General features: G+C 41.8%; 1 protein-coding gene across 2 annotated transcripts in view; it reads right to left on the bottom strand.

The window, feature by feature from the left end:
* The window catches only part of POLDIP3 (DNA polymerase delta interacting protein 3), a 14,851-nt gene extending 4,531 nt beyond the window's left edge, over nt 1–10,320 (bottom strand). Inside the window, exons 1-6 of one of the 2 annotated variants that reach the window (XM_010710189.3) lie at nt 10,286–10,320; nt 6,665–7,052; nt 4,412–4,489; nt 2,060–2,155; nt 1,097–1,279; nt 133–210 (exon numbers count right to left, since the gene is read on the bottom strand). In XM_010710189.3, the coding sequence (XP_010708491.1) occupies nt 133–210; nt 1,097–1,279; nt 2,060–2,155; nt 4,412–4,489; nt 6,665–7,052; nt 10,286–10,305 (843 nt within the window). In that variant the 5' untranslated portion in view covers nt 10,306–10,320. Of the gene's footprint in view, nt 1–132; nt 211–1,096; nt 1,280–2,059; nt 2,156–4,411; nt 4,490–6,664; nt 7,053–10,215; nt 10,245–10,285 lie in introns of those variants that run through there. The other variant, XM_010710202.3, reaches the window with a different exon arrangement.
* Nucleotides 10,321–10,415: the final 95 nt, after the last annotated feature.

Raw genomic sequence — 10,415 nt, 5'->3', positions numbered from 1 at the left:
TTAGTGGAAAACCCAGCCCACCCCACTGCCAAAACAGGAAACTCTCAGCTTGTACAAGTAAAGCAAAGTCATATCATATCTTTCCTCACTGCATTCACCATAAAGGGATTTAACACAGTAAGCAATACTCACAACAATGTCTTCCTCAGTGACTCGAGGATGCAGATTGTTTACAGTCATCTTTGTGCCTTCCAAAGGACTGAAGGCCAGCTGCCAACACAATAAACACAAGTCAGAAATGCAGCAGACATCACAGCAGATAAAAATCACTACAAGGATGCCTATGAAAGTTGGTATACATACATAAAGGAGAAAACTAGAGCTAGCAATGGGAAATATTGATGCTTGAAAAAGCCCAGACCATCTAGAATGAAAGCAAGCTACTTTTTAATGCTAACTTGTTTCTGAAGTAACTCTTCTCTCTCATTTCCAAGTGTAACATGAACTTAATCTACCTATATACACGAGTTATGCCAGACTCCCCTTCATTTTAAGAGCATATCTAAGCTACACTCTGAACCAGCTAGCAAATCTCAGGTACGGCTCCAGCCTCTGGAGAGCTTGCTGAACTTAACCTGAGAACACCTGTACCCAGCACCAGGAAGTCTGGCAAAGCAATTCCAGGCAGGTTGTCTACAAAGTACCTGAGAGGTTCTTGCACAGACAGCAAGAAGCTACGTCTGGAAGAATCTTGTTCTTCTCTTTGCTAACAGCAGAAGGTAGAAGGCTGTGTTACTAATAGCGTTACGACATTATTCCTAGGAACATGGAATTCACCGAAGGGTGCCCAAATAATAACTGCCATCTGCCTGTAGCATCTTCCCTGTCTCCTCTCATGCCACATGCTCACATGCTAGACAGAAGAATGAACTATGATAACACTATCTGAGAATTCCCAGTCTCTCAAGCACCAGAGAGGATGATGTACAGACAAGTTTTAAATTCTTGGTGGACAGGTTGTAGCTATCAGCTTTTAGCCCCACAGGTAGCAGTGGGTGCCTGGCAGAAGCAAATTACTCAAAAAACCAACAAACAGCAAAGTTCAGATGTTTCAAAGACTTATGTTAACTAGCACATCCCACTTTCCTGAGCTCACCTCAACAGGTGCTGGCTCTTTTGGAGGCTCCTCCTTTGTCACCAAAGTTCGAGACATGTTTGTCAAGGCCTTTGTCCTCATTGGGGAAGGAGGTGCAGGAGGAGCTGTGTATGTATCATTCTGGACCACTTTAGTCAGGGGAACAGTCTTGGACAGAGAGAACTTATTGCCACTCAGCCCAGCCTATGGGAGAAGAGAACAAAATAGCCATGAGAGCTGTAGGCTGCAAAAGCAGGCCCTCTTTCTCAAGCACCAACAACAGGATAGCACTGAAAACTACATGTCCTCCACAGTTTCAAAACTACTGCAGTGCTGAAGACTTTAGCTGATTTTGTCTCAAAGCTGAGAGGTTTTTTTTAGCATGTTTACCTCAAAAGAGCACTTCCCTTGCAAAAGAACACCATGCTTAAATCTCACATCCTCTTTAAATGAACATTACCAGTGCAGTTCAAATTCGGAAAAACACCTTTTTTCAAATGTGCCCAGTGATCGTCAAGTATTTAACAAAATGTAACAAAGACCATTCATTTACACATACAAAAAAAGCGAGCTACCCTAGGACAAACAGCAGTAATTCTTCAGAAACATCAAGCTGCCAACTCCGATTTTGCATGGCAAGTGATTTCCTGCTCTGATGCCCAGTCTATAAAAGCAGTAGAAAACCTCCCTTGCACTTTCCCACCAAGAAAGTCAAAAGCTAACATGCAGGAGACTACCAGAAAGGGAGACAGCACACATTCTTGCTGCAAAAGGCCTATAGAATCAGTTAGCCTAAAAGGGAATCTGTTCCCAAAATAGCACTGGAAGCATTGGCACAAAGAGAAGGGCGGGGTGAGGAATAAACATCTCAGGGTGAAGCACTGTTGACATACTTCAAAAGAGCATAAACCCTGTAAAACTGCATCCTATGCATCTACTCCATATGAGTATGGTGTGGTGGGGACTGTTCAGATCATCCCTTACCACGTTGTGAAGGAAACTGTTTGTGGTGGTGATCTTCATCTGTTTGCTAGGAAGAGTGGAGACACTTTCATCATCATCTTCCACATCATACAGACCCTGAAAAGAAGCAAGGTAACAGTTCACAAACAGGCAGGTTAGTTTAGACATCATTTCCAAAATAAACAATTTTCTGCTGCCTTTATCACTTTCAAAAGACAGGTGGTAACATGAGGAAGTGAACGCAGAACCGTTTTCGGTTAGAAAGGATCTTAAAGACCATCTGGTTGTTCTCACCCATGGCAGGGGATGAAACTACCTCCCACTACATCAGGTTGATCAAAGCCCCATCCAGCTTGGCCTTGCACGCATCCAAGGATGAGGCACCAACAAATTCTCTGGGCAGCTTGTTCCAGTGCCTCCCTACTCTCATCGTGTTCTCACCACAAAGAATTGCTTCCTTGTATCTATCCTGTATTTACCCCGTTTTACCTTAGAACTGTTACACCTTGTCCTAACACTAAACTCCCCAGAAGAGTCCCTCTCCACTTTTCCTACAGGACCCGCTTAAATACTGAAAGGCTGCAACAGTGTCTCCCTAGAGCCTTCTGTTCTCCAGGCTGAACCACCTCAACTTTCCCAGCCTGCCTAGGAGAGGTGCTCCAGTCCTCTGCTCGTTCTTATGGTCCCCTTCTAGACCAGGTCCAGCAGGTCCATGTCCTTCTCACACAGCAGGTCTCAGAGCTGAATGCAGTGCTCCAGGTGGGATATCACATGAATGGAGTAGAGTAGGTCAGTCACCTCCCTTGACCTGCTGCTCACATTTCTTTTGATGCAGCCTAGGATACAGTTCACTGTCTGGGCTACAAGCACACACTGGTAGCTAATTTTGAGCTTTTCATTCATCAGTACCCTGAAGTCCTTCTCTGCTGGGCTGCTCTCTACCAACACTCAACTTGTATTCATGTTTAGGACTGCAAACACAATGTTTGCATGCTCAGAATTCCACAACTTCTTTGGACTTCACTTCTGTCCTCAAAACTACAGGACAGAGCCTGAAGTATACACAAGTCCATTTCATAGCATCAGTTTAAGTACTATCAAACTTCCTTCTTAGAAATGCTGTTTCCCCAGCTGTATTGAAGCCACATAGAGAGTTCTTTAATCTCTAGACCTCTTCAGCACTCATGAAACTACAATGCTAGAATAAAGTCTTAACATCTTACATTTTAACTCCTTGCTAGCTCTAGAGTTGAAGCTTGTACGTATGATTTTTTAATTTTGTTTAAGCAGGTGCTTGCTGAATCTGAACTGAACATTCCTTTTGAACAGTATGCTTTCCTCAGCACAGCACACGCCTGTCTGGCACTAGAAACACTGTACTACGAGGTTTACTGAATGAGTAATTCACTTCTCACTTCTACTTAATGCCCACAGCCCTGCTTAAAATACTGAGTCTAACACCTACATAAATATTTTTTGGTATACTCTGAATAATGATGTTGCTAAGAAAAGTCTAAGAAAAAAGTCTAGATGTACATGGCACTGTCCAGAACATTGAAAGTTATAGCTTAAAAGTTTTTCATTAATTCAGCAGAACAGTGAAGAAAAAAATTGATGGAATAGCAGTGATAACTTGAAAAATAAGTGGGTTTCATGGTCAGCAAGGTTCTGGTTTACAAACAGAAAAGTAGTTAAAACCATTATTTTTGCTTGTTTGAAGAAAAACAAACAAGCAAAAATAATAATAACATAGGAGAGTTGTGCAGAAAACTAGGAAAAATGCTAGCCATCTGGACAATATACTTGAATTAGAGACAAAGTGAAATACACTCAAGATTTATTGTAACGAGGTCCAAATAGTAAAGGCAGTAAGTGACAGCATCTGGGAACTGTCATGGCAACAGGTCAACGCAGAGATAAACAGATAAAGTTACCCTAATTGAGGCAAAAAATAAGCAATGACACGATACTGTCAATGTCAGCTTGTCAATATGTCATAGTTTATGAATGCACGTACACAAAATATGCAACATAAATATGATCCCTGTGAAAGAACCCAAGGTGGGGTAAGGCAGCTGAATGCTTGAGGGCTGTGGCAAAGTCCTTCAAAACTGATCTCAGGAGAAACAGCACAAATTCTAGGGTTTTCCTCACATAAAATCTGCTTGATATAGCAGCACAGAGAGCTTATAAAAAGAACAGTTAAATCACCACCAGGTTTTCAGCCTATAACCATCAAGCTGTCAGAGAACATCCAAACTCTCTTTTCTTTCCTACCTTATCTGCCAACGTTTATGGATACCTTCCTGCTCTCTCTATTCACCTCTATCCCCAAAAATAAAAGGTTAAAAACAGCACAGAGAGAGCACACACCTGTTTATGTGTGTGGTTGTTCACCACATTGATCCTCATTCCTGCTGGATGATGTCCAGGAACAACGGGAGCTTTCTGCTACAATCAAAGAGAAAGAACCAAAGTATTAAACACTGCAGTCCACCAAATCCTCATTTCAGGAGACTGAAGCTGTCACTGATAACCAGATATCACATAAATGAGATTTACCTTCTCATTCTTCAAACATCTTTTAGATGTTATGTAATATTGTGAAATGCCTGCTGTAATGTTAAATACGAGATGCCTGCACTTGAAGAAATAAAAATCCACAGTCACATAGGTAACTTTTCATTCAAATTACTTGCATGTTAGTCTAAGTTAAATCAGAAGAGGATTTATTTCCAGCTCTGACAGCACTGATCAGTTTTTACTGCTGTAAATACAAAACCAGGAGAAGGGTAAAATCAATAAGCAACGTTTCTACCATGCTACATAAATGAAAAGATATCCATTTCCATTAAGTTCAACAAGTTGGGATGCAACATAGCTTAGTTGTTCAGATCCATTTCAAAGGAGAAGCACATACTGCCACTTCACACTAGAGCTGGAATAAGACTAGTGCTAGAATAAAATGATGCATGAGACTGTGTACCTGACCCTTTGGCTGTCTCATCTGCTACCTTGTGAAAACAGGGAAATTGCAACAGAAGTAGTCAGGGAACACAGCTGCACTCAGCGACCGAAAACAACCTGCAGTTACCTCAAAAATACCCTCTGTGTTTTTGAAAACCTTGGAAGTTACCAATTACAGAGAATAACGTCCTACAAAAATACTTTGTACAATCAGTAAAAATTTCAGATTGCGTCTTGGATCAAGACGCGTCAGTTTGATTCTGCTCCTACATTTGGGAACATAAGAAGGCCAACTGGAATTTCAATATAAATCTTTTTAAAAAAATAAATTCTAAGGTAACTGCTTATGTGCATGGTTTTGTCTATAGCCCCAGTCATCACATCATTCTACAGCATTTTTATAACAATATGCTAATAAGCACCGCAGATCAAACCACGTGATTTAAACAAAAAATTAAGAAAAGCAGCAGCTCAGTCAGGCCAGAGCAGGTTGCTGCAGAAGCAAGTCTCCACAAACTATTTTAACACCTAGATACTTTCTAACAACGTTCAACTCCCAATGGAAGGGATCTGGACAGTACAAGTATTAATTACCCTGCTAATTTGAGGCTATTGAGCAGACTGCTCTATTGGTCCGTGATCAGCCCTTCCTACTACCACAACTGTTCTCTCTCCTCCTTTGGCCAGAACTTTTGTTCCCACCTGAGCAGTAAAATCTGAAGAGGCAACGGGTAGTTTTCTGCAGAGCAGAAAAACTCTTCTGGGCTTTCAAACTGATGAGGACAGAGATGTTCTGGTATGTGCAAGCACACTGCTGATCTTCAGGAGGAGGGAAAAGAAAAGGTGGACTAGGAACTAGAGATACATCCTTGCAACATGCTTGAAGAGGTGAGGAACACAGCCACTCCTCCAACAGCAATCCTGACATTCTGGAAACTTCTCTTCTGCCTCTGCTCTCTGTATTTAACACACGCTGTTTAATAGATGTTAGCCTGAGAAATCAAGTAAGAAGCAAGTTACTGCGCATATAGCACAGAACTTTCAAATCAGTCAAAGGAAACCAGCAGCTCACAGGGACCAAATAGTTATTCTGCAGCTGGAAGAAAACCCAAACCTCAGCAGGACTGCATCACATAACCAAGGAATTCCCTGGAAGCCAGGATTTTCCTGATAAGTGGGTGAGTGGAAACATAAACCGCAGAAAGGCACACACACTTTTCAAGCTGCTTCAAGATACAAACACGGTTGTATATTCTAAACTGTTATCTCACCACTAAGATGAATTAGCTGTCTAGACAGGGCAATCTACCACACCAGACTCTTGCAAAGAACAGCAGTATGACAAAAAAATGCAAATTTCTTTGGATTTTATGTGGGGGAACAGACATAACAGTCTAAAATAACTACTTTACTGCTGAAAAGAGCACTCCTTTCAATTTTATTGGGCCAAAAAATTCAAATGAAAGCTTGGATTCTTCAAAAACCCTAAGCAGCCACAAGGACACCAGAAAGATTCTGAATCCTGCTCTACAGACTGGGTTGAACTGCATCACCATCACTTCTGCTGTAAACAAGGGAACGCTTTCACACAAGTGTTATTATTTTCAGTGGGCTGCTGCAGAATGACTGAGAAGCTCAAAGCTGGCTTGCATGACCTACTTGGATAGTCTTGGTGATTTTCACAGCTGGATTTACTGTCCCCATAGTTGGGCTGATAGCAGCTGGAGTGTTCCTTTTTAAACTGATCTTCTCTCTGGCGTCTACCACTTTGGTCACCTTTTCAGCAGCAACACTTTGCTGCTTACGGGAATTCAGCATCTCTCGAGCATCCTGCACCTTCCCTTTTATTTTGAACCGAGCGTCCCTTTGAATCAGTTTTTCACGAGCATCTTTAACTCCCAGTTTGTGCCGGGCATCAGTGAGGCCAATCTTCTGTCGAGCATCAAATGTCCGCTGGAAGTTGACAGCTGGTGGTGATCTACTTAAAATATTTTGCTGGATCCCAACGCGAGATCTAATACCTCCAAATACTGGCCTTGTGTTAAGCCTGAAAACAAACAAAAAAAGGTTTCAGACATTGTAAGACGTGATACAGTATCCACAGAAGTATTTGTGCTATTGCTAACAAAAGCTCATTATTACTGCACACAGCTCCAACCAAGGTCTGACAACCAAACACAGCAGCACGGCTCCTAAGCTGTTTCATGCCAGATCTTGCTCCACATGTAAATAGCTAAGGAACTGTTTTCCAAAATCCTTAAGCTCACGTTTACAAACTTAAGGGCCTGACTATAGACATGCTAAAAACACACTAGATTTAAATAAAATTCATCAAAAACTTAAGCACTTTGGGGAATCCTATGAAGACAAGGAGGAACAGAAAGAGATTTTCTAATCTTAGGAGTGAGCAGCTCTGCTAAACATCTCCTGTAATACAACAATACGCCTTAATACGAAGAAAACATGGAACTATATTCGATTTCAAGATTTCTGGGCAGCAAACTCAGATTTCTGGGATGGTAGAAGGCTTGGATTTTAGAATGCACAAGCAAAAGCACCAACCTCAGTCCAAAGCAGTCCCAAAATTGTTTCACTCCTAGCAAGAATACACACCAGGAAAACCATCTTTCAACATCACTGCCTCTCCCTTCAACTACTGACAGAACTGCTACCTGTACTTTTTAAGTACACCATTTTCATCACAAAACTGAACACAGACTGTAACAGTCCACAGGACAAACAATGTTTGTACACAAGTATTACTAAGCAGCAGCCCATTGTGTAGTGAAGCAGGAACTAGCTTCCTGTTACAGGTCTGCTTTACTTTTCCCAAACTCCTCCTAGGAGGGAGATTATCTAATTATTAAGGCATGTCCTCCCTTAAATACCTTGTTAAGTTTTAGGACTGTTTCTTTTCATTAAGTTTCTTTCTTGTAAGCAGGTAACAAAGTTGCAAGAAACTGAATATTCTTAGGTCAGCTTTTCTAAAAATTCGAAATAAGATATGGTGCTATAGTGCTTATCTGCTTTCTGAAACACATTACGCAGTACTTTAGCCTAAAATTAGTTATCTAGAATTTATTTAATATCTAAAAGACTAATACCACATATTCAAATGATGATACAATTTTTCATATGGAATCACACAACGGCCAGGGTTGGAAGGGAACTCAAGGATCATGATCTCCAACCCCCCTGCCACAGGCAGGGCCACCAACCTCCCCATTTAATGCTAGACCAGGCTGCTCAGGGCCCCATCCAACCTGACCTTGAACACCTCCAGGGACAGGGCATCCACAACCTCTTTGGGCAGCCTGTTCCAGCACCTCACCACTCTCACAGTAAAGAGCTTCCCCCTGACATCCAACCTACATCTTCCCTCCCTCAAATTAAAACTATTTCCTCTTGTCCTGCTGTTATAGAATCATAGTTATCTACCCTTTTAAAAAGTTGACTCCCCTCCTGTTTTATAGGCTCCCTTTAGGGACTGAATTGCAGCGTTTACTCAGCTAACTCTACAACCTGAACGTTATTTACCATCACATATTAACAGTGGAGAGATCTGTGGAAAAGATAAAAAAGACTGAACACGCACTGCCATGTCTCTACTCAAAGACATGCTGCATCCAGAACTGGAAAGCTAGGCCTGAGGTGCCACAGTATTACCTCAGAATCCTAAGAGGTAAGAATCCTACAGCTGCTCTGTCACACAATCAGAGCTCACCAGATATACAAGACAGGAGTATTACTAAGACTGTTTATTAAAATATTTCCAGAAGAATACGAAACAATAAATACTCATATTTAATCAATAAAGCTAACAACCACTAAGCAATGCTTCCCTTGCTATTTTAAAAAGCATTAATTCGGCAAAGTTGAAAGTATTTTTAGTTAGAGTAAAGCTTGATGAATGGTTCTTTTTAATAAACATAAAGGGCAAAGCAAAACCAGAAATCCATGTACCAGCATTTAAGCCAGAATTAGTTAGACTGTTAATAATGTGTTCAGTTAGGAAACTCTGTACTGAAGATTATACCTTCTCTGAATGTTTTGTTTATCCTAATAAGCAATTCTTCTCTGTGAAGAATTACTTACCCTGGAACAGCACAAACTGTTCTGGGATCTGTACCCATTTTGTGCCACTCACCTGAAATACAAGGGAATTTCAAACATCCCTTTCAACTACTACAAGCTCTGACTTACTGCATCATACAACATTTTACAGGCTAGCATATTTTATAGCTGAAGATTTTTGAATTATCATTTTGTGTAGACTACTAAAGAGCATGTAATACAATTCGACAAGTCTATTCTGCTTGCCTAACCTTCCAAATGCAACTTGGCTGCCTCAGAAATCTAATGAGTTAAGCCAAATATGTAAAACAAGTGAAATGCAAGGTACAAAAGTTCTTATAGTGCTACTGAGAGATTTCTGTTCCACAGAAAAAAAAGCAGAGAAATTTCCTTTGAGAAACGAAAGTGAAGGAGGATGTGAAAAAGAAGAAAGGCGGCGTTCTGCACATTAAGCAGTGTAAGACTGTTCCAAACATGGAGGATAACATGAATGAAAGCACAAAGTTAAGGCCTCGTTTACAGCCCAATCAGAGGCATTTTATACCATAAGCCTTTCGAAATACTATTGCAGACATGTAAGTGCAGACCTGTTAAATAAATGGTTGCCCCTCAGTGATCATTAAATAAACAAAACAAAATCAGAACTAACATAGATGGGAGAAAACTACAGTCTGCAAGAGGATGGAAAGCAGGTAAGAACTGCAACTGCTGCTCTAAACGGTCTGGGCTACACGGAGGACATCTGCCATACAAAAGAGTGCGGAGCCATACAGAATCACAGAATCACCAAGGTTGGAAAAGACCTTCAAGATCACCCAGTCTGACCACCCACTTATCACCAACAGTTCTCATTAAACCATGTCCCTCAACAAAACGTCCAAACGTTCCTTGAACGCCTTCAGGGTTGGTGACTCCACACCTCCCTGGGCAGCCCATTCCAGTGCTTGACCACTCTTTCAGAAAAGTAGTATTTCCTAAAGTCCAGCCTAAATCTCCCCATTCCCTCTAGTTCTATCACCAGTTACAAGAGAGAAGAGGCCAATCTCCAGCTCACTACAAGCTCCCTTCAGGTAGTTATAGAGAGCAATAAGGTCTCCCCCGAGCCTCCTCCAGACTGAAGACGTAACGCTCCCTACATCCACACAAGCATTGAAGCAATGAGGCAAGGAATTCCGGCCAAGCCACAGAGAGCCGAGGGGCAGACACCTCAACCTCGCCGGAGCCATCGCAACCCGAGGCCTTCCCCGTGCTGATCCCAACGGACACAACCCGTGCGGCACCTCCCACACCGCCCCATCCACCGCGCCGCTGAGCGGGCCCGGCCAGGGTGGGATCG

This window comes from Meleagris gallopavo, chromosome 1 (assembly GCF_000146605.3).
Source record: "Meleagris gallopavo isolate NT-WF06-2002-E0010 breed Aviagen turkey brand Nicholas breeding stock chromosome 1, Turkey_5.1, whole genome shotgun sequence".
Lineage (NCBI taxonomy): Eukaryota > Metazoa > Chordata > Aves > Galliformes > Phasianidae > Meleagris > Meleagris gallopavo.
This window is presented reverse-complemented; position numbering and strand designations above follow the sequence as displayed.